The sequence below is a fragment of the Falco punctatus genome (genome assembly GCF_963210335.1).
Source record: "Falco punctatus genome assembly, chromosome: Z".
Lineage (NCBI taxonomy): Eukaryota > Metazoa > Chordata > Aves > Falconiformes > Falconidae > Falco > Falco punctatus.
Window position 1 is genome coordinate 63,318,142 of NC_137586.1, and position 23,458 is coordinate 63,341,599.

A 23,458-nucleotide genomic window follows, 5' to 3' on the forward strand; every position below is an offset into this window, starting at 1 on the left:
AGAATAATTTTGGATTGACTCAGGATGAGAAAAACCTCTTATAATAATCTTGTATTTAATTCATTCACCATCTTCCTTCTATCTTTAAAGGTATGCAAGTTATAAGCTGGCAGTAGTATTTCAAAGTGAAGACAGAAGATGTTTCTCTTTTGCTATTTTGCAGGAAAATGTGGGAAAACTTTGTTTTGTAGTTTGCTTCTCTGCCCTGAAATTGGCTGAATGTCAGCAAATGTTATCTATTTCCTTAATTCTCCTACCCCTTCTGGAAATGTTTATTCTATTTGAAGTCTGAAAGGAAACACACCTTGAAAATTCTAGATTGGTCATTGTTCAATTTGTTTTACTTTCTTATCAGGTATCATTAATATAAAAAGCAGAAGAGAATTATTAAGAAATTACAACCTGTTCTGAAGAGGTTACATGTTTAATGGGGATGGTGGCAACATGAAAGTTGGTGAGGAAACTCTTTGGGATGCCCACTTGATATGAACAGTCTTGCCCTATGCTGATGATAAAACTGTCCAAGCATCCATATGTATGTATAAAACACTGCATGTTCTAAATTCTTTTGACTGCCTTTCCTTCCCCTCCCCCCCCCCCTCACAGGTTGTCCAGTTCTCAACATCATTCAGAACGTCTCTCAAGTCCATTATAATTGTTCAAGCATGTTCTAAATTCTTTTGCACCTCTCTGTCCTTTTCTCCATTACTCCTGTATTGGGCTTTAGGGCAACACTCCCCACCTATGTCATAGCATCACAGAAGGGACCTCGAAAGACTATCTGGTCCACCCTTTTGTAGGAGAGAAAGCCTACCAAGATTATCTAGCACCCTGTGCAATCTGTCTTGAAAATCAACAGCAATGGAAACTCTACCATGTCCCTGGGAAGGCTGTTCCAGTGATTGATTTTTCTCATTGTAAAAAATGCCTTTCTTAGATCAAGATGGAACCTCACTCAGGGCAACTTGTACCCATTGCCCCTTGTCCTCTACATGTACCTCCTTGTGAAGAGAAAGCCTCCATCCTCTTTGTAGATATCTCTTCAGTAATGGAACACTGTGATGAGGTCCCCTCTGAGCCTTCTTTACCAGGGAGAAGAGCCCAAACTTCTTCAGTCTTTCCTTACAGGACAGGTTCTCCAGCCTTTTGATCATCTTCATGGCCCTCCTTTGGATCTTCTTCAGTTCGTTCGTGCCTTTCTTGAATTGTGGGGACTAGAACTGGACACATTATTCCAGGTGCAGCCTGAAAAGTGCTGAGTAGAGTGGGATGATCACGTCTCTACCTCTGCTAGTAATGTCCCTCCAGATGTAGCCCAGGATCTGATTTGCCTTCATTGCTGCAGCGACACACTGCTGACTTGTTCTGTCTGTTGTCCACCAGGACCCTCAGCTCCCTTTCAGCGAGGCTGCTCCCCTGCCACCCAGATTCTAGCCCTACCAGGTTCTTTGGTTGTGTCATCCCAGCTGCAGGATCTTGCACTTGTATTTGTTCAACTTCCCTGTTCTTCCCTGACTACTCCTCCAGCCTGCCAGGGTGTCTCTGTAAGATGGCTCTCCCTTCTGATGTGTCCACCTCACCACCAACTTTGGCTTGGAAAGTACAAGCCAGACTGCAGAGGTTGTTGTTGGACTCCCTTTTCAGCCTCAGATGTTACTATCTGCTGATCACTTCTTGTGCTAAAGCATTACTGATTGAAGTCAGATAGTATGTTGTTGCTCATTATACAATCGTTTGAAGCTAAATATGTAAAGTCAGTTGTTTGTCTGCGTTGGGGTCTGCAGCAGGTCTGCAGAAAAGTTAGTTGACTTCAAAGACTTAGCCATGTACCTTTAAGACAGCCACAAATTGTCAGATATGTAAACAAGATGTGAAGAACTGGAACTTAGAACTGCAGCATACAGGCACCTACAGCAACAGCAAATAGCAAGCAAGAAGAACACAAAAACCTATCAGGGTCTGACACATGTACTGTCTAAGATATATAAATAATCTGTATAAACAATAAAGGCCATTTTGTCATTTTGTTCGAACCCAGCCACGCAGACATAGTGTTTTTTCAGTCCGCCTCGACCTGCATCACCACATATCTGTAAGCTAAATTCCATGCTGTATTGTCCACACAGCAAGATACTTTCAGTCTCAGGGGTTTGTTTTGTTGTTGGTTTTTTTAAATATCTCAAACCGTTTTCTGCCTTTACAGGCTATACAATCATATGTGTCTATTTCTTGGGATTCAAGTGATTTGTAGGTGCTATCACTTTCAGTGCTGAGTAAACAGGAAACTTTAAAATATGAGTAACTGACAAACTACAAAAGTGAAGGGCTGCTTCAAAAGTGATTTGAAATATTTCAGGTTGGCTTCAAAAGTGATTTGAAATGTTTCAGGTTGTCACTGAAATCAGGAATAAGAAAACTCCTTAACACCAACATAGTGTTGAGAAAAAGGCATTCTTGTATTGCAGTGACGGATGCATGGGGGAATGCTCCACCCAATGTGCATGCTGTATGTTTCATTCAAACAAAACTATATAGTCCACACTTATGATTATGCATTACATTTCTCGGAAAAAGCTTACATATTCATTCAACAGGCTGGACTATGTTAAGTAAGCATCACACATACCCTTTAAAGGTGTCTCTGAGTCTTCTAAGGGGTCTCAAACAATAACCAACCCTAGAGCTGGCAGCTGACCGATCACTGAACCTTAATTTAGTTCCCCGATATGGAGAGCCCAAGGAGAGTCCAAGCCTGTTTCATTAGTTACCTGTATACAAGGGTCTCCTCAGAGATCCTAAGTTTTAAATGACTCTTACAGAACCTGGGTTGGCTAGCAGTCTCTTCATAGTGATTACACTGAAACAAACAATATAGTTACAAAGCTAAAACAGAAAAGTTATATGTAAGAAGTATAGTTACAAAGCTAAAAAAGACTAAACTACATGGTAACAAGGTCAGGAGAAAAATTCTATCACATGTTTCCACCCTGCAGCTTTAACCGTGTTTTGAGAGCAAGAATTGCCATAATTCTTTGCATTCCCAATATCTTACCACTGAGGAAAATACACAGTTCCTTCTGAAAATTAATTGAGAAAGCTGTTGTGTAAATACGACAGAAGAGCCTGCTACTTTGGGGCAAAGCTGTGTGACGCTGCAAGCACGGGAGTTTTAAGCATGTTTTTGGAAGCTTTACCCCTTTCTTCCCCACTCTGCCTGAATTTCTTGTACTGGGCTGAAGCAACTCTGACTTCACGTAAACATAAAAGCTCTGGGATGACCTCCTCCCTATGTGGACATTTGACATCCATCCTCATTGTACCCAAGCAGTTAACGCTCCCTGGATCATCCTTCACGAAGGGAAGGAGCTTGTACCTTTTCCTACAGATGTGTAAATGAAGCACAGGGCAAGGAAGGGCTATACATGAAGAGCACCGAAGTGAACCCAGAACCCAAGGGCACAGTTTCACAGGACCCACAGACTGGCTTACAACTGGGGTGTAGTCAAACTGTCTCCCTTTCCAGCCCCTTTCTACCACCATGCTGCTTTCCTTGAGGTGGAGCAAAGTGCTCCTGTGGACATGCTCAGCTGATTCACCTCACCATTGATCTGGAAATAGGGAAAAGCTGATGGACAAGATGAGGACACATCTTTACTGACTTCCACAAGCATGAGTAAAATGGATCTTTTCCCCTCAATTTGTAAGCTTTGGTGGAAATGGATCTTTTCCCCTCAGTTTGTAAGCTTTGGTATAAATGAGTATTTTAGCAACCCTAATTATATCCTAATGGCAGAATAAGATACCATGACCAGTTTTAAACAACACAGACTTCAAGGTGTGCTCTCACTAATGGACACAACGCATCCAGATCAAGGGGAATGCAAATTGCCATGTTAGCATAATCACACTGCAAAGTAAAGTCACCATAGATAGCTAATTTCTCACTGAAATTCCCTTTAATAAATAAATATTTAAAATATCAAGCTCAGTACGACCATGTAGAATAGAAAAAAATACATACTTTAGTCTATTACGGAGCTTTTTTCCTCCCTCCTCATATAGCTCCCTGTTACACAGTCTTTTTGTATCCTGCACACTCTCCTGTGATCAGCCTTGCTCTGCAGAAGCACAGGTTGTGCCTGGGCTGTATTTCAGACATTGGCCTGAGTTCACACTCCTGTCACACTTGTAGCATCTAGAAGTGTATCTAGATACAGATGTGGACTTGGGCCTGTGAGGAAGAAAAAATTTTGGGCCCCGCACGCTGAGGTTTCATGCAGGTCTAAACCACATTTTTACTAGGGTGGATGGTTGAAAAGCAATGTGACTCACACCGCAGGTCCTGCATATCTGATCACAAACCAACATGGCAAGTCAGCCTCAGGTCCCTCCTGAAAGGACTTTGGCACCACTTGTGACAGCAAAAATTCCATCTGCTTGGACAGGCTGGAGCAAAAGAAGATGAGCAGACCCAAGTCAGGCATGGTGCCAGGGTTTTGATGTTCTCTGTGGCTTGACCTGTCGCTGCTGTACCAATAGCCATGTGTAGTTGTGGCTGGAGGAACTGCTTGCTTATGGTGACAGAGAAGGATTGTGGAATTGAAACCACATTGCCTGTGCCTCAGCTACTGCCCTAAACATTTGAGGGTCCCACTTTTTTGCTAGAACCCAGTGAATGGGTTGAGGACATCTTGCAGCTATGTTATTGTGAAATATCACTTTGACCATAGATAGACATTTAAGGTCAAAAAAGGAGAAAGTCTGCATGAAACTGTGCCATGCATTAGAAAATGTCACCTCTCAAAGATTACCATCCTGAAGCAGCTGTACCCTCCCTTTCAGGAAGCAGTAAGGGCCACTGCTCCCTGGGGGATGGGGAGCTGGGGGACAGGACAGGGGCCTCACCAGACCAAGTCACAGCCCAGGTGGTGAGACAGTATGGCAGTGTCAAGGCAGGTCCGAGGTGAAGCCAGGAAGCTGGCCTGCTGGCCAGGGTCAGGACCACGCCAGCAGCTGACAAGCAGGTCCCATGGTGATGGGCAGAGGCCAGGCCCCCCTGGGCCAGGGTCTGGCTCGCCACATCCTTGTCCAAGCAGAGGCGTGGCTGTGGCTGCTCCATGGCAGGAGGGACCAAAGGCCCAGGGCTGACTTTCAGTCGATGCCTGGGTGTTGGGTTGAGGGACAGAGGCCCCAGGCAAAGCCGTTCAGGTCCATTAAGGCTCATTGATGCCTTCAGGTTCTTGACTTTCTTGAGGCAGTGGGTCCAGAATCTCGGTATTGAATACCATGAGAAAGCCCATATCCTCACATTGGTGTATATCCCCCCAGTTCCTCTGGGAGGTGTCAGGCCCAGACCTTCTCAGGAAGATCTCTGCAAAGTTTCACCAAAGTCGATGGAGGTCAAGCTCTCTGATGGGCATCTGGATAGTTTCAAACACGTAACTATGAATTTCTGTTCCCCTGGCATTGTATTGTGCCAGTGAATGCTATGTGAGGACAGCTATGGCCACAAAGGTGTCTCAGTTACTGGGATGGGGTAGTCCCTTGACAGGTTCTTCTTCCTTGAGGCACGTGTGGAGCTGCTGCAGCTCCTGCTTCACCAGGTGCTGCAGGTTGTAGAGCCAGCTGGAGCCTATTTCATCTCTATATTTGATCTATATACTAAACCTTCTAAGAAAAAGGTTTGCACTATGAGAAACAGTCATCAGGAGATAGAATAGCTCAAGGGAGGCTTCACACCTCTGGGTCATGAGATAAAACCAAACTCACTCCAGATCAGGTGTGATGGAGACCTATCCAACAGGTTTTTGATAGGTTCTGCTGGCTGGATGATGAAAAAACAGCTCTGGGGACTGATCTACCATACCATCTGTAGCATAGGTTCTTGAAGTCAAGGCTGTAAAAGCATGGTGTCAAAGGAGGGGAAGAAAGCCTGTACGGCTGTTCTTTTGATGGTGTTTGTTCTCTGGGTAGAGGTAAGGTTTTATCCCCATACTTAAAAAAAGATTCTTACCTTTCAGATGCAGTAATTTCCCTTTTGAGTTGCTTTTGCTTGAGATTTTATGTATTCCTCTCAAAGGTGAATGGTTTGCTATCTTTTTGGTACAAGTTTTATAGTATCCAATCCTGGTTTCCTTGTGCAAATGACAATTTGATCTTGAGTGCAATGAAGGCAATTGCATCTTCAGCTCTTGAATCTTGCTGGACTGCTTTATAATACTAATCTGTTTACATCATCCAAAAATACCCTTCATCTGACAAAATACTCTTGAACAACTGTTTCTTAAAGAGCAAATTGTTTATACTTAATATAATTTACAGTAAGCAGAAGTGTGTAGTTGTGGAAACCAGAATATAAATTGTGGCATTCTGGAGATCCGTGGCATTTTCTTCTCATGTGCTAAAGAATTTAAAGCTTACTCCTAATTTAAAGTTTATTCCTTAGAGGTTTTATCATTCAGAAAATACTGCATTGCTGAAAATAGTATTTTGTGAGCATAAGTTGTTTAAATTTCTAAAGCCTTTTAAGGGGAGTTAAAAATACCAGATAAAAATCTCTTGCAGTTTTGCGAGATGGGTGCTTATCAGTGAGGTAAGTGTCTTGGTCCTGTGTACAGGAAAGGAGAAATGAAAACACCGTGGCATCACAAACAGTGGTGCGTGGGTAAGTGGCTGGCCTAGAGGCTGGAGCTGCTTCCTTTCACTGAGATTCAAGCACGGCATTAAAGAATGAAAAGTACACTTTTATTATTGTTATTATTAGTAACAGTACCATCATAATTATTATTGTTATTATAATCATCACCATCGTTATTCCTCCTTTGCTGAACAAGGAGAGCTACAGCCGCTCCCCGTTTGAACGCCCGTGTGCTTTCACTTTCCCCTGCCGTTAGAAATACGGGACCGGTGCGTCCCGCGGCCACGCGGGAGGGGCGGGGCCCGGGGCACGCGGCGGAGGGGCGCCGCCGCTCCACCACCAATCGGCGCCGGAGGTGGGGGGGCGGGGCGGGGGCGGGGCTCCTCCGCCGCGTGCCCCCAGCCCCGCCTCTCCTCTCCCCACCCCGGGCGGCCGCCGGCCATGCTTGGCGTGCGCCGTGTTGCTGCCGCGCTGCTACCGCTGCGGGCGGGGGCCCCGGCAGCCGCCATGTCTACCCTGCTGGTCAACCAGCCGCGCTACGCCTGGCTGCGGGAGCTGGGCCTGCAGGAGGAGAACCCGGGCGTGTACAACGGGCGCTGGGGTGGCGGCGGCCAGGTGCGGGCGGCGGCGCGGCCTGTGGCGGGGAGCGGGCCCGCGGGAGCCGGGCCCTGCGTGGGTGCGGCGCGGCGGCGCGGCCGGGCCTCGGCGGGGCCTGGGGCGTTGCGCCCCCTGCGCTGGGTAGAGGGGCGAGCGCGGCCTCGCGGCTTAACCGCCCCCCTCCTGCTCTAGGTGGTGACGACCTACTGCCCGGCCAACAACGAGCCCATCGCCAGCGTCCGGCAGGTGAGCGCGCCGTGGCCCGGGCCGCCGGGGCGGCTGGGCGGGCGGGGGCCCTGCGGCTGTGGGGAAGGGGGGAGCCCCCCGGGTGCGGGTGCCGAGGCGTCGGTTCGGGAGCGGCTGCTGCCCCTCGGCCAGGCTGGCGAAGGGCGGGAACCTGCCGGCGGGCGGCGGCCCGGGCCCGGGGCTGGTGGGACCAGGGCGGTTGATGGAACTCGCCACAGCTCGGGCCGTCGCTGGAACAAGCCAGCGGCATCTCCGGGAAGAAAATCGAGCTGTTAACCTCCCCTCCGCCCTCACCCCCAGCTCCGCCCCCCCCCCCCCCCCCCCCCCCCCGCCCCCCACATACAGTCTTGCAGGTTTTCTTGGGAAGAACGAGGGCTGCTTCTGCTCCTTTCCGTTTTTTTCTAGGGGAAGTTGCAGAATCCACAGGGGTGGGATGTGGCTACTCAGTGGAGGCTGGTGGCCAGGGGGAGGTATGAAGGAGAGCAACGTGGCATTCACGTGGTAAATCTGTGAAAGTTTTTAGCATGAGAATAGCGCTACATCGCTAACCTACTCCTTTTGAATATTAGGACTCCATTAGACCGTAATTAATTAATGTCGGTGAGGCTGATGGAGCACGACAGTCCTCACCTCACAGCCTTTGTTTAACAATGCTATAAGATAAGTTATATGAATATATGATAAATGCCTCCCTTACAGCTGTTCTTTATGGAGCATCCTTTGTCATCTGAAGGAAAATTCCTCCTCATGTTAATTTTTTTTTTTCTGAGGCAGCACATACAGTTTTTCTCAACAGTAATTTCAAGCAACTCAACATGCCATCTTGGGACCAAACTAGTAGAATACAAGCTGCCAGTGAAAGTGGTATTCTGTAGTGCAGTACTCTCCACTACAAATACATTGAGTTGGATGCAGAAGCTCTTCTGTGCTGTTTGTTCTGGGATTTTTGTTTTCCTAACATGCTTCTAGAAAATTCCTAACATTTTCTTTGACATGCTTCTTCATGTAGGCTAGTTTGGAGGATTATGAAGAAACAGTAAAGAAGGCTAAGGAGGCATGGAAGGTCTGGGCTGATGTAAGTTAACAGAGATTTCACTTTTATAACGTATCTCTGGCAGATAAAGGCTGTTAAATTGCCCTGTCAGGTGGAGGTGTAAAAATATGTTTGTACTGTGTATGTTGCATTAAAGCAAAAATTTGCAGTGAGGAGCCCAGACAACTTGCGGACATTACCATTGAGGTACAAAGATGAGGGCATTGACTTGTCAGAAATGTTTGTTTTTAAAAGCCTGGCAAATATACCCAGGCTTGTGCCTGTAAGCCATTGCCAATGGGTCTGCTGAAGTTCAGAAGCTTTGTAGCAAGCAAATTATCCTTGTAGGTGTGTTTAACTTCATGTTTCTGCATGCTTTCTCCTGCCGGAGAGCTCTGCAGTCTGTTTGGATGTCTGACCTATGGCAGTAATCTTGTTCTCGAGGGGTGAGGAGGACTGCTAGTTTTGAGTGTGCTTTTTTTTTGTTCACCAGCTGCCCTGGTATCTCACAAAACAGTTGTTACTGTAAAACATTAATGGTTACATTGCTGTGTCAGACAATAGGTAAGCTATTTTTCCTTATTCTCAGTGCACCTTTACAAGCTATGTCCAGCCAGCACCCATTCTCTTGCTAGCTATGCCAGGCTTGGTTTTTATAGCTACCTGCTATTTCTTTGATACAAACTGAAACCTGGATTATTTTAAGGTACTGCGCATTAGGTATTTTATCCAAAGCAAAGTAGTTTACCTTTCCTGAAGAGAACAGACTTCAAGACAAACAGAACAGCTTCTTTAGCTTCCTCAGGATATGTTAGTACATGTTCTTTTGTTATAATTTGTGAATATAGTGTTGGTGAGTGCATGCCAGTTTCTAATGCGTTTGGAAATAATCTGAAAGCAATCTTAACACATAATAAAGAATCAACAGATCGAATGCTTTAAAGCCTCATCTCAAAGTTGGTTTATTTGGGTTTTTTTTGTTGTTGTTTGTGAATTTTGGTGTTTGTAGTGAGCTTATCTGAAACATTTGGCCTGTAAAGAGGGTGCTTGCATGGTTTATGTATTCCCCACCTCCCTCATCCCAGAGAACTGCTGTTCTAATTCTGTAAATCCTGTTGTATTTATATGGTTTATTATTAATCCTGGCTACTGATTGTTGTCTAACATACTGATACCACATTAAAAAATATATCTATTAATACTTGGTATATAGGTTTGCTTTTTCCATGATCAAGGCTTCTGTGTGTGTCAGGAATGGCTAACAAAGTAAATGTGAGCAGCCATTGTCAAAAACGTTTGTGATGTTAAATTGTGCTGTTAAATATGCTTCAAAAGCTCAGAAACCAGTGAGTGTGCTTTTATTAAAAAATATTTGTTTCTTGAGGTGCAGCTGATTATTTGGGGGCATTGTGGGTGGTGTAGCTGGACAGAAGTAGCAGAACTAATAATCTGAATGCTTCTAGCAATATTCAGTGGAACTGAAGTTTTGAACAGATATAAATGTATGCAGTGTTACCAGTTTCTGTGAGGCAGGAAACAATTTTTTGTAAAGCAGTGTATGTGATAAAAATGAATGAGCAATAATGTCTTGGGAAGATAGGGGAAAAGTACAACAATCAGTAATTTCTTTCTGCAGGGGTAGAAAACTAAAAATATACATGCAGCAGAAGTCACAGATGTTCAGTCTCAAATAATTCTTCTGTTTTCTTTTGTTTTGACTAGATCCCTGCACCTAAGCGTGGAGAAATAGTGCGACAGATTGGTGATGCCCTGAGACAAAAAATCAAAGTTCTAGGAAGCTTGGTAAGGTGTTTTAAGAAGCAGCTTAACTTTGTGGGGTCAGTTTGTCAAAACGTTGTTCTCAGTTTTTAATGTACCACTCTGTGATACTAACTTTTAATAATTGTTAAAATGCTGTTAGTTCTACTAGCTTGCCAAAATTAATTTTAATTTTTAAAAATTAACTTAATTATATTTAATTTAACTTTTTTTAACTTAAAAAGGAAAAGGGAAAAAAAATGTAAGATTGCATTCTGGCATCCTACACTGAAGATGATAATGTATAATAGGAAAAGGAAGTGTGATTCATTTTGAGCCTGTACTCTTACTGGGAGGAGTGTTACAGCTGCTGTCCTGCTGTTTTCCCACTTGCTTGTCAGATAGGGCATTGTCTGGTACTAAAAGTGTCCTGGAAAAGACCTTCCTCTAATGCAGAGCTTTTAACCCTGAGCTCTTTTTGGTGATCCGCAGGATTTTGTGAACTGACATGTGGAGGTATAAGGCTTCAGAAGGTGAGATGGTCTTAATGAGATCTTCTTGCAATGCTGTGCAGGACATAAAGGTTGAAGGACTGCTTCTTTAAAACACTTGGTAGTTGCTAGGGACGAAAAGGAGACAAGTGAGAAACTTCGCTTTTACAAGGCTTGCCTGTATGTGCCACTATTCAGAAGAAGGTGTCAGTTAATAACTCCATGTAGTCAAGCCCATATTGTTAACCTGTAAAACCTTGTTCTGCCGTTTCCCTTGATGTTGTGTTGTCAGCAGAGTTTCTGTGGTGGAATTGGAGTGCTAATGTAGTTTTGTATTCAGAAATGGTACAGCTTCCTTGGTGAGCGTGGACAGACAGAATGTATGTATTGATGTATGTTCCTTGGACAAAACTTGTTGCCTAGTGCCAGAGCATTTTTCCAGTTTTCCTAAACAGATAATAAATCTGTTCAGCCCTTCCAGGATAGGGGGTGAACTTCAGGGTGAAAGCTGTGCAATAGGTATTGAGGGTTTAGGACTTCTCCTGGCTTTAGGGTATGTAAAAGAGAATGATATGGCAACTCGCCTTTTCATATGCCATTGGAACTTTATAGCCTTGCCTCACAATGTCCTTGTCAAGTATCCATATGGATCTCTATTGTACTTACGGACTCACTGCTGTGTTTCATACTAAATATGTCTGATGCTCCTCCATTTCTGGTCACTGAGGAGGCTATTCCTTCTCTCTCAAGATGACCATGGATGTTATACAAATACCTAGAAATACATTTAGTCACCTTTATTTTAACCTTTGCATGGGGAGTTAAATATTGTGGCAAACCTTTGAACCTGATTCCTCACTTAACAGCTTTTTCAAAGTACAATCATCAGTCTAAAGTGGTAGGTGTTATCTGTATGAATGTCACAGCTAGATACCAGAGCATGACTGTAAAATTAAGTGGGGGTAAAAGGGTGACTTCTTAGTTCATAAGTTAGTGAATTTTCTCACTTTTGCAGGAAAATGTCTTAAAATACCAGCTGATTCTTACTGATAGTTTATATGGCTGCAGTGTACATCTAACGTGCCTTTAACAGAAGGACATAGCTTAGGATTGACTTCAGCTTAATAAAAAAAGTATTAAAAAATCAATCCTAAACATCCCAGGTTACTAACATACTAGAGATGTGTAGACATTTTCAGCAGTGTCTGAAAATGGAATCCCTCAAACTCACTTTGAGATGTTATGAAATTAGTAGTCTGCTTTTGAAAAATGTAAATTACTTTCACTTTTGCTAGTGCAGGGTAATCCCTCCTTTTCCAATTTATTCTGTGCCTGGTCCACAGTATATACAAATGTCCTGATGGAAATTCAGTGTTTTGTTGATCTAAACCAGTGCACCTCGCTACTGTTGGATACTCATTTCAGTAGATTATTTTGAATTTCATCTGTTCATTACTGTCTTCTTCTGATTTCCTCCTATTGAATGTGACTCCTGTCTAGTTGTCTATTGTGATCTTTCTTTGAGCTATGGATAACTTGGGAAGAGGTGAATCTCTTCTAATGGAAAAAATGTGTATTAAATCTTACTTGGTTTGCAAATACACCTGACATTAGTGGGAGACAAAGTGTATTGGGCATGTAAGGGAATTTTTTAAAGAATAGTTTTGTTTTGCTCTTCTTTTTTTCAGGTCTCTTTGGAAATGGGAAAGATTTTTGTTGAGGGTGTTGGGGAAGTGCAGGAGTATGTTGATGTCTGTGACTATGCTGTTGGTTTGTCCCGAATGATTGGTGGTCCTATTTTGCCTTCAGAAAGTAAGTATGTGTGTATGTATGTTGTTTTTTGGGTTTTTTTTTGTTTTCTTGCGGTTGTTCTTTTGTACAAATGAAGAGATGGAGATGTATCTTAAATATACAGTGATGTAATGCAGCAAAATCTCTGTACTGTGAGTTATCTAGGGAGCATGTTGTCTAGGATTAGATGTGCTGGTAAGCAGTAGCGCCACCTAATGAAGTATCTAGCCTGTGGAGTATATCAAGGGGCAATAGATTTTTCTCTCCAGTCTTTGAAGCATTAGATTCTCTTTGATTTCTTTGTTAATGCAGGTGCTAGAGGAAAGTATGTAAAAATTCAGTGGTGTACTTAGAAATGAGGGACCTACTTGTCAGTTAGTGATCAGCAATCACCATTCTGTTAACTGAGTAGTTAAAATAGTAACACTTTGTGTTGTTAAATTAATAGTTTTTTTCACAATCTAGATAACTTTGTTCCAGTAAACTGCAGAGCACATACAATACAGCTGTCCACAAGCTAATGCTCTGGTGGACAGAGAAGTGATACTAGGCCTCTTGCTTCATGGTTTCCTTTATTAAAAAATAAATTAAAAAAATATTAAATGGATGCAAATTGCATTACATTGTTTCTTTGTTTTCAGGACCCGGCCATGCCCTTATAGAGCAGTGGAATCCTGTTGGTTTAGTGGGAATCATCACAGCTTTTAACTTCCCTGTAGCTGTTTATGGGTGGAACAGTGCAATTGCCATGATCTGTGGAAATGCTTGCCTCTGGTAAGGTAACAGCTCTCCAATGTACTGACGATATTTTAAAATTAGCTAATATCTCAGGCATTAAATTGTTACCAAATATCTGGTATTGCTGTATATTTGATTGTATTTCATGTGGGCTTAATTTCTGTTTATTTTTAGGTTCACTTGTAGTCAAAGAGCTTTGTTTTATTTTGGGGTCACTCTTTTACAAGGTATTGTGATTCAGACCTGTCCAGGACTTTGCAAAATGGCCTGTTAATAAAGAACTCAGGTTGATGTCTTGCAGCAATGATAGTGAATAGCTAATATTTTCAGAATAGATACAGCTAACATTAGGAATCTAAAGCAGCTTTACTTCCTCTTCCAGCCTCTGTTTCATTTTCAGCTGCTTCACTCCGTCTGGCATAGCTCTTCTTCATGTGGGTTTCAGTAGAAGCTCTGAATGCTCAGCTGTGCAAAAACCACACTTGATTTCCTGTCAATGCACAACTGAAAACCAACTTAACCAAATTGTGCTGTGTTTTAGATACCATAAAAATTGATATTTGAATTATTTCTTACTCTTTGAAGAATTGAAGAGAAAATAATGTCATTCATCTTTTATATAATTTTTTTCTTTTTAGGAAGGGTGCTCCTACAACATCCCTCATTAGTGTTGCTGTTACAAAGTGAGTTCTGGTTTCTTTCCTTTCTGTTTTGCTTTTTGAATAACCTCTTTTCTGTTTGAGGTAGTGCTTAATGGTCAGAAGAACTACTTTCCCCTTGTACCTAAGAAGTAACAGAATATATAGGATGTTACCTATACTGTTAGCCATTTTTTTCTGGGACCAGGGATGTGCCTTTGCTGAAGTAGGGCTAGCTGTGTGGTTTGATTCCTTGTAGAAGATTAATTGCTCATGCAATTTTATCTTCCCTGAATCACACATCCATGTTTCAGAATTACCCCTTTTTTTGGGAGTTTCAGCCCAACGTCAGCACCCAGTTTCTTGTCAGATTCTTCTGGCTGGCTGAAGATGCCTTCACCCCATCTTTAGAATCCAAACCCAGTAAAAACTTTGCTTGTGTTTCTAGGGTTCAAAGCCCATTCTTGACTAAAGGGAGAAGAACTCCAAAGAATAAATGTCATAGTGATACTCTAGGTTTATTGTTACTTCACTTACTATATCAACATTTTAAATACTTACCTATTGTGTGCTACAAATAACGTCTATTTTTAAATCCTAAATGTAAGTAAGCCCTTTAAAAATAACTGATTAGTAAGTCTTGTAGTTTTGATATTAACTCCTGAGAACAATGGCCCCAAACGACTTGAGAGTATTTTATGTAGCTCCACGAAGTTATATAAATATCTCTTTCTAATGGTGAAAAACTGTGGCCAAGGTTTTTACAGACTGATGTAATTTTTGTCTGTGCCAGTTGTGTGGATGCATAAGAAGTATGTTTTAGAGTCTTACTTCTGTGTGAGCTGTGACACTGAAGTCCTTGATGGGAGAATTATGTACTGTACAAACTACTTGTCAATTAACTGCAAGACTGCTGCTTTTTATAAGTAGCTTTTTCATGTGCGTTGTCAGATAGCTTTAATGGTTCATTCCCTATTATATGCACCTGTTGGAAATCTCAGATTTTTACATCTTTGATTCTAGGATAATTGCCAAAGTCTTGGAGGATAACAAAGTGCCAGGAGCAATCTGTTCTCTGGTTTGTGGTGGAGCAGACATTGGGTAGGTAACATTTCTTGTGTTTTGTGAAGATGATATAGAGGGTAAAAAAATATTCTGAGGTACTTGTTGTGAAGAAGTTATTCTGATCTCCAGGAGTTCCCAGTACATGCACATAGGTGTTGCCATAATTTTTATCAGCTGGTCTGAAACTCTGCTGTAAACATAATGTGAATTTCTACTTGCTGTTGTAAGTTCAGCTGCTAGCAAGTAACTTATCAGATGCTTAATGAAGAGAAATGACTAAGTCTGTACTTCTGCATATGCTTACAGCCAAAGATTACAGCTAATAATAAATTCAACTCATGTTCTTAGGAGTTTTCAATTTCTAGCCCATTGGTCTTTCAGACCACTTGTAGAGGAGAACACTTCCCCATTTTCCATGCTCACATAGGACTCTGCACTTGCTTATAGATGCATACCTGTGCTTGGAAGCTGTACAAATCATATTGTTTTATTATTCCAATGTGGCAATTCCCAGTACAGATATATATTCAGATGTATCTTTTGAGCATTTCAAGACAAGACAAAAGACATGGTAGACATTAAAAATGTCATACGTATGCATATTTTCTTGGGGAACGTAACAGTTGGAGCTGATCTCACTACATACTTCAGATTGAATTTCAAAATTAGTACAGGTGATGCTGTTATGGTCTGAAAAGGGTGAGGGAAACAGCCTTGTTCCTTTTTTCTGGCTAAGAAGAAGCTTTCCTGCTGCCGGCCCAGTCACTTACCTGATGTTTTCAAAGAAGTGGTTCTGACTTTTGAGAGATCTCCCTGGTTGAAGTTGGTTTATGTGGAAGATGCAAGCAGCTCTTCCAGCTGTCTGCTGTTTGAACATGGTGGTTTGTCTCCCGTCATGCAGAACAGCAATGGCGAGAGATGAGAGAATGGACCTGTTGTCCTTCACTGGCAGCACGAAAGTCGGCAAGCAAGTAGCGCTTATGGTTCAGGAGAGATTTGGTGAGTGTGTGGGGTCTCTTCTATTTCTTTGCGTGGTCGGGAAAGGTGAGGGATTCCCATAGGTTAAAATAACAGCTTCGCTTAGTTCTTGTGTGACTTTCCCCCCCGACTCGGTGCAAATTAGATGCTGCATTTTTCAGTAAGCTGTTACAACTCAGTGGTTTTTTCCAGGATATCCACAAATCCATGGTCCTACAGTTAACTTGGGTCCAGGGGATGGTCCATGAATATAAGTGAATGGAGATTATCAAGATAAACAGCCAGGGCTTGTGGTCTTTTTGGCAGTGTGTTCACGGAGAAATGGCCCCTTGTCTTTTGTTCCTTATAAATACAGGAGAACAGTTACGGTTTTTGAGATGCTGTGTTTGTTGCAAATGCTTAAAAGTGTACAGGCAAGTCCACGCACAACTGCTGGACTCTTAACTCTTTAGTTTTAATCTTTGTAGCACCTTCTCTTCTTTGTCTGCATCATAGTATCTATGATAGAACTTACTCTGTTTTCACCTTTTCCTTTCTAGTGCTATTTTGCACTAAAAATACTAGTGCTGTTTTTTTAAGCTTCTTTCTGCAATAACTGTTCTCCAGTTATTTCTCTTCACAGTTTGTGATAAATGTAGTATTTGGTGTAATTTTCTGCTTTAGCTAGAGTGATAGTTGAATATGATGCCCAAAACTTTTGTCTATCCAGAAAAATAGGTTTAATGAAACTTAGCTCTAGGTAGAGGTGACCTCACTGAATGAGGTGCAGTGAATACATGTGCACATGACATAACTTGTTTTGTGTCTTTTTATTAGGTCGAAGTCTGCTGGAACTGGGAGGAAACAATGCCATTATTGGTAATATTCACCACAGAATTGTTGTTCCATATTTGAAAGTTACAACTTGAAAGTATACAAATGTTTGTAACAAATTATCCCTTTGTTCTTTCCCCGACCCCGGGTTTTCAAAAAATATGTAGTAGAATGTTGAGGGTTTTCTGTCTTCAGTACTGTGGAGGGGTAGTGTTCTAAGATAAAAAATGAAAGTTCAAGCCTCTTACATGTATTCACTGTTGAAGTGAAGAAAGGAATAGCTAAGCAACGTGGCAGAAAGAAAATACAAGGCAGATAAATTCCTAAGTTGCTGTCCCATTGTGCTGTAACCTTCTGTTTCACTTTTCTCACATTCTGAACAAATCTAAGTGCCTATCTAGAATATTAAGCTCTTCTGAAAATCACATTCAAGCAGGTCTGTCTCTTCTCCTTGCTGCTTTGCAGCCAGTAGCATAAACTTGCATTATACTTCATAGTTTACTTTTTTGTATGGAAGTCCTGCTTTTTGTGGAATTGGCTTTGAATGATGGCGTAAACATTGGTTGGACTTGGTCCCAAATTTAGTAGTAACTTTTGATGCTTCAGAGAGTTCTGTGGGACTGGTTAAGCTGAGTGGTATTTAAGTTTTGCTTTAAATAACCCAATGTCTTTTAGCCAGATGTATTTGTTCAGTTCATTTATATTTCACATTATGGTACACCTGTGTATTTTAGTTACTTTTTTCACCTGCCATCTGGATACACTTTATCATTGTTTCTCCATGCTTCTAAACTTCTCAGTGAGAGGACACAGTGAAGAAATGGCAAGAAACAGCTTGTAGTTTCTTGAATTAAAATGAAGCTGAAGTCCTTTGCAAGCTTTATTGTGCAAGGCTTTTTTCAGTATTTCAGACCTAACATTTATGTCCGATTTTGTGTGTCTAATTCCAGGTGTATAAGTAATAGGAGTTTTGAGGTGTTTCAGTGTATCTTAGTGTGCTATGCTAATGCTACCTATTCCTAATGTTTGTTGTCCAGCCTGACAGTTTATTATGTTGTTTAGTGTCTGAAGTCTTGCAAACTGTCTGTTTACTTCAGTAACATGCTGATATTTTTAATTTCTGTTAAGTGTTCGAAGACGCAGATCTGAACCTAGTCATCCCATCTGCTCTGTTTGCCGCTGTGGGAACAGCGGGTCAGAGATGCACAACTGCTAGAAGGCTGGTAAGTAAATCTGTATTGTCTGGTTTGGGTAGCTCTGAATTTAAACTTAGTTCCAGATTAGCTCAGAAGATGCCTGGCAATTCCTAGTATTGTGGAGAGCAACAAATAATCTTTCAAACACGTTTTTACTTTGTCAAAAATCTGTGTGATGGCCAAATACGATGGTAGTTTGTCATTCCAGTGTAATTCTAGCTCTAAAGAGTTTCTTTGTATGTGTTTCTAGAAGTACCTGGGGCTAAAACTCAGGAAAATAAAATTTTATATACCTTCTGTATTTCTCTCGGTTTTCACTGCCAGAGCTTCTTTGCTTTTGCTTGCTATGAATTTTGGTGCAGGGTTTAGATTTCACCAAAGCAAGGGTGTGTCTGTTGCTTACTTTATTATTAATTTTTAACCAATCATTTTTAACAAGTTTAAAGGTGTTAAGTGTCAGCCTGTGTCTATATAGTCTTTTCAGAATTGGGTTTATTGGGTAAATATTGTCAAAATTGATGCAGGTTAACTTTGGGTTTACAGGAAGGGCAGAGTATTTGTCCTAAAACACATAACTGAAAAGTTTGCAGAACACATTGATACCATTGATGTGAGATGGGGTAAAATTAGATTTTTGTTTCTTTGCTTGTTTTAAACCTTCATGGTGAAGATTTAAAATCTGCATTTCATGGTGTTAGCGCTGTTTCGAGGCCTTGCTCATGTGTTCATTTTTAACTTTGGGATTTGCTGAATATGAGCAACACTATCTCCACACTTCATTCAGCTCTCTTGAAAGTGCAGTAGTACTTCAGAAATAGTTACATAGGCTGAGCTGTCTTGCAACCTTTTTACCACATTTCATTTAGTTCCTCCATGAAAGCATCCATGATGACGTGGTGACAAAGCTTGCGAAGGCCTATGCCCAGGTCCGCATCGGTGATCCATGGGATTGTAAGTAGCTATTTCCAAGTCATGGGTTTAGGAGACAAGTTTCTGTTTGTTTCTTTCTGTTTAAATTCCAAATAGATGATAGGTCAAAGCTGTCTAATTTTCGCAATTTACCAGGGAGTGGGGTAGCTGGTTTCATTTAGAATACAAACTCTGAAAGGGAGATTAAGAGTCCAGCTAATACTGCTTATCTTGGACAGATAGATAATTACTTCCAAAATGTGATCATAAGAATATTTGCAAGTGTATACAGTTTTGCTGAAAGCATGTCTTTGGATCTTTTGTATTTAGCTGACACTCTGTATGGGCCTCTTCATACCAAAGAAGCAGTGAAAATGTTTCTTGATGCAGTAGAACAAGCGAAACAACAGGGTGGCTCTGTGGTCTACGGTGGAAAGGTGACTGACTTTTATTCTGCCTGCTACATTTAGTGTTCCAGGGGAAAAAAATACAATAATGTGGTGGCTTAGGCCAAGATTGTATCTCAGTTTGTCCTGTCGGCCATTACAGGATGTTAATCTGAGAATGTCTGAATTACAGTCCTGTCCTTAGGGCAAAGATGGCTCTACTTAAGAGCTATCTTCTCCTCCAAGAAATGGCTAAGAGTTTTTGGCTGTTCCTTGCGCTCCCTAGTTGCAAGTGATGGTGAAAATATGAACAGGAATATAAATGGTGAATATCAAATATATAACAAAAATTGTTGTTCTGTCCTTGGATTCACAGTATCAAACCACTGGAGATTCAAGAGCCACTTGCACATCTTCATCATAAGGGATATTTCATTCTCATGGACATAACATTCTGGGAGTTCTTGTCTTGCATTGGCACCTTCTTTATTCCTCATACCTGTAAAGTTCTAATCAGTTTACTAATCAGCTGACGAGTAGGAGAAAGGAGGGAGGTTTTGTCAGCTGCTAGACTCTGAGATTTGAATGCCTCCTTAGTAGACTAAGTTATGTTTCTGCATTTTAAATACTTCAACAAGTAAATATTACCTACTCAGATGATGTGATCTTGTATTTCTGATGGCTAGGCACAGCTATAGTAACCAGCCATGAAGTATGCAGTTCATGTGCTAGTACTAAGCAGGACGCTGGTTTGAACTTACTTAGTTTTTTCTTTTTTTGTGTTTTGAAGGTTATAAATCGCCCTGGAAACTATGTTGAACCAACCATTGTGACTGGCCTTCCTCATAATGCACCCATTGTCCACACTGAGACATTTGCCCCCATACTGTATGTGCTGAAATTTAAGGTAAAGTAATAATGGGGAATTAGTCAGGTGTGAAGGATGCTAACAGATGAGTCCGGAGGGAGATTTCAGATGTCTGTCATGTCCATGTAATTGTCCCAGCACCTCAAGAAATGGTAACTGATGTTTTGTACTGTGGGATATGTACTGTAATAGCTTACCTCAGTGTGTAGCTGGTTGTATGTACTGCCATGTATCCCATGGCAGGGGGGTTGGAACTAGATGATGTTTAACGTCTCTTCCAACCCAAACCATTCTATGATGCTATGATTTATGCTTTTTTTCTGTGAATAACACTGGAGTTAAATGAGAGTCTGGACAGGAATAGATTTTTTTTTTTTTTTGTTCATGTCAACCTGCTCAAAAGCATATTGTATGTTTTGTGCAGTGGTGGAGTTAACCTACACCTGACTTGGTGCACATGTATCTGCCTGCCAAGTGGCATTTAGTATATTTGCATTATGGCTGTTGTGTGTTGTTTTTTTCCTCACTATGCTTCTTTGTAACTGCGTTGCTTTGAATGGTCATGGTTTAACCACTGGCATGTGTTCCTTCTAGGAGGAAGAGGAGGTGTTTGCCTGGAATAATGAAGTAAAACAAGGTCTTTCCAGCAGCATCTTTACCAAGGATTTGGGAAGGATTTTCCGCTGGCTTGGGTATAATTTAAATTATTTTTCTGCCTTCCTGAAGCCTAAGATCACAGTCTTTGGTGACTTTTGTAAACCTATGCATAATGCTAGCTGAGCATTTTATAGTCCTCATTTTTGGGAAGGAGCCTTTCCTGGTCCTGAGGAGTAATTGTGTCTTTATCTTTGTTTGTAGACCAAAGGGGTCTGACTGTGGCATTGTGAATGTCAACATCCCAACCAGTGGGGCTGAGATTGGAGGCGCTTTTGGTATGTTACTTAGGCTTTTTTCTTGATCCTTTAAATTATTAAATCCTCTAGCATCAGGTCTAAAGACTTGGTATTAATCCTCAGACATTTTTTGTTTTTTATAAGCTGGTGGGATTTTTTCCCCCCTTGTAATTCTGGAAGAGAATAAGGCATTACTACTGTAAAACTAACTGGTATAATTTAGGTCTCCTCATCTTATTTTTCAAGGTTTTAATCAGTCCATTTAAATTACTAAATCTGAAGAAATCATTGAAGTTAATTTTGAGTTATACTGCTTTATTAAAAACAGAAATAGAGTAGAGGTAGTTTGATTTCAGCTTTACAAATATCTAAATTTGGTTTATAAATATTCCATGTAGCATTTCCTCCCCCCCCGACCCCATCAAGGGAATGTAACTCAGAAGTATATGTTCTGGATCTGTTTAGACATGTGGCTGCATAGAAAGATGTTGTTGTGTATGTTTGCATGTCTGTGTAAACATTACAGCATAAAGACTTTCTCACAAAAATACTTTAAACACATTTTTGCCTTTATTTCTCATTTTTTGTATATACTGAAGGAAGTGGGGGGTGGGGAGAAGAGATATTCATCTTACCATTTAAACAGTGCAAGAACTAGCACATTGTTGTACTCTGTTCCATGTTAAAATAAAATAAAAAAAAAAAGCTTTAAAACAAGTTGCTCTAGTGCCAGCATCATGAAACTTTCAACTGCTGGAAGATCAATTTTTGGATCAAGCAAGAGGAGAGAGCTAGCAGTATGAGTTGTATTCAGATATAGAACAAGGGCAAAGAAATAGTTTTTCCCATGAATTTTTATAAAATGTATCACCTAGAGTTAGTCCAGATTTCCATGCTCTGAAAAAAATTTCAGGTTTTCATTTATAACCTTCTTCCTACAGGTGGTGAAAAGCACACTGGTGGGGGAAGAGAATCTGGAAGTGATTCATGGAAACTTTATATGAGACGGTCTACTTGGTAAGACAGACTTTTAAATTCCAAATAAATGCAAAAGTTCAAAACATATAAATCCTTGACTGCGGAGGTTGTCCTCACTGAATGTGAGATAGCCATATGTGAGTGTAATTGCCATGCAAGAATTTACATTGTCTTCCCAGTAGAAGATGATTTGAAGGGTCTAGATGGAGACCTTTCTTTGCTCTCTGTTCCTAAAAAGGAAAAAAAACCCACTAAACAACCTGGGTTTTTTTCCCCTCTTGCTTGATTTTAAACTTAGCTTGTTTTTTTTTAATTACTGAAACTTGCCAGGAATTATGTGAAGTGACAACCACTGTGAGGGGGCCACTGTTGCCAGTGGTGGGTAATTTAGCTATGTGTTGGGTATCTGTCCATACATCTCCTGAGAGCCTGTGGTGATTGACAATTCCCACTCTCTGCTGCCCTCCCTAGCTTCTACCTGTGCTAAGTTTGGTTTCCATGCAAAGGTGTATGAAGACAAGAAATCCCACCTTGATTTTTCTGTATGGAGGTTCTCCTAGCAAGAGATGAAATAGAGAAATTATACTTTACTCTCTCTTTGATCTTGGGGAATGTGGTCTTTCCATGTAATAGTTACTATATTGAAAACTGGAGTAAAGTCCATTTATAACTTTAAATAGCCAAACGGCTCACAGAATTCTTTTTATATACACGTGACAGAAATCAGAAGCCTCGTATGTAGGAAATGGACTGCATAATCTGTCTCGGTAATCAAGTCTGGTCTCTAAATACTTGTTTCTTTTCCAGTACAATCAACTACAGCAAGGACTTACCTTTGGCTCAAGGAATCAAGTTTCAGTAACGGTTTTATGAATGGCCGTGCCATGAACTCTCCTAGCATTTCAGAAACAAGCGCCTTTTAAGCCTCATGGTGAAGAAAATTAATCATCTGAAACTGACTTGCAACAAAGATACTAATTCTGTCAAAAAATCAGCTATTCTAAAATCGCTTCACTTTGTATGAAATTATTACTTCAGTCTTCAAATGAGAAGTATGTGTTTTTTGGGAAGAAGGGAGTGTGACTGAAACTAACACATTTGGATTCAGATGTCCTGAATAATCTGTTGCCTTATCGCTATTATTTCATTATCCATGCTATCTGTACCCTCTGCCTCCCCACCATTTGCTGATATTTCTAGCTAGTAGGTCTATGTTTCAAACTACGTGCTGAGTTTCCTACAGAAAACTGGTGCTGTGGGGGGTGGGCAGTACAGGGCTATTTTTTCATGCAAAAATAAAAGTACATTTTGTGAGATACCTTGGGCTTCTAGGTTGTTTTTTTTTTTTTATTGTTGTTTTTGAGCAGGAACCTTCAGCTGACTGTCCACTTTTATGGCTGTGAGAAGCATCACTGGGCTAAAAGGACTGATACGGTTTTCTTG

The 23,458-nt window shown here is 41.2% G+C and overlaps 1 protein-coding gene across 1 annotated transcript; it reads left to right on the forward strand.

Annotated features, from left to right (window-relative positions):
- The first annotated feature begins 7,044 nt into the window (after positions 1-7,044).
- Positions 7,045-23,333, forward strand: ALDH7A1 (aldehyde dehydrogenase 7 family member A1). The gene is made up of 18 exons (XM_080372656.1): positions 7,045-7,252; positions 7,427-7,480; positions 8,490-8,555; positions 10,236-10,316; positions 12,451-12,574; positions 13,195-13,327; positions 13,930-13,974; positions 14,953-15,030; positions 15,896-15,993; positions 16,789-16,830; positions 17,914-18,008; positions 18,848-18,932; positions 19,221-19,327; positions 20,067-20,183; positions 20,739-20,836; positions 21,003-21,076; positions 21,979-22,054; positions 22,823-23,333. Exons 1-18 carry the CDS (start codon positions 7,079-7,081, stop codon positions 22,875-22,877), a joined length of 1,602 nt encoding a protein of 533 aa, XP_080228782.1. The 5' UTR covers positions 7,045-7,078; the 3' UTR covers positions 22,878-23,333.
- Positions 23,334-23,458: the final 125 nt, after the last annotated feature.

Coding starts and splice junctions, on each gene's coding strand:
- ALDH7A1 (XM_080372656.1), top strand. CDS start 7,079: ATGCTTGGCGTGCGCCGTGTTGCTGCCGCGCTGCTACCGCTGCGGGCG. Junction 18,009..18,847: donor GCACAACTGCTAGAAGGCTG/GTAAGTAAATCT, acceptor CATTTCATTTAG/TTCCTCCATGAAAGCATCCA. Junction 20,837..21,002: donor AGGATTTTCCGCTGGCTTGG/GTATAATTTAAA, acceptor CTTTGTTTGTAG/ACCAAAGGGGTCTGACTGTG.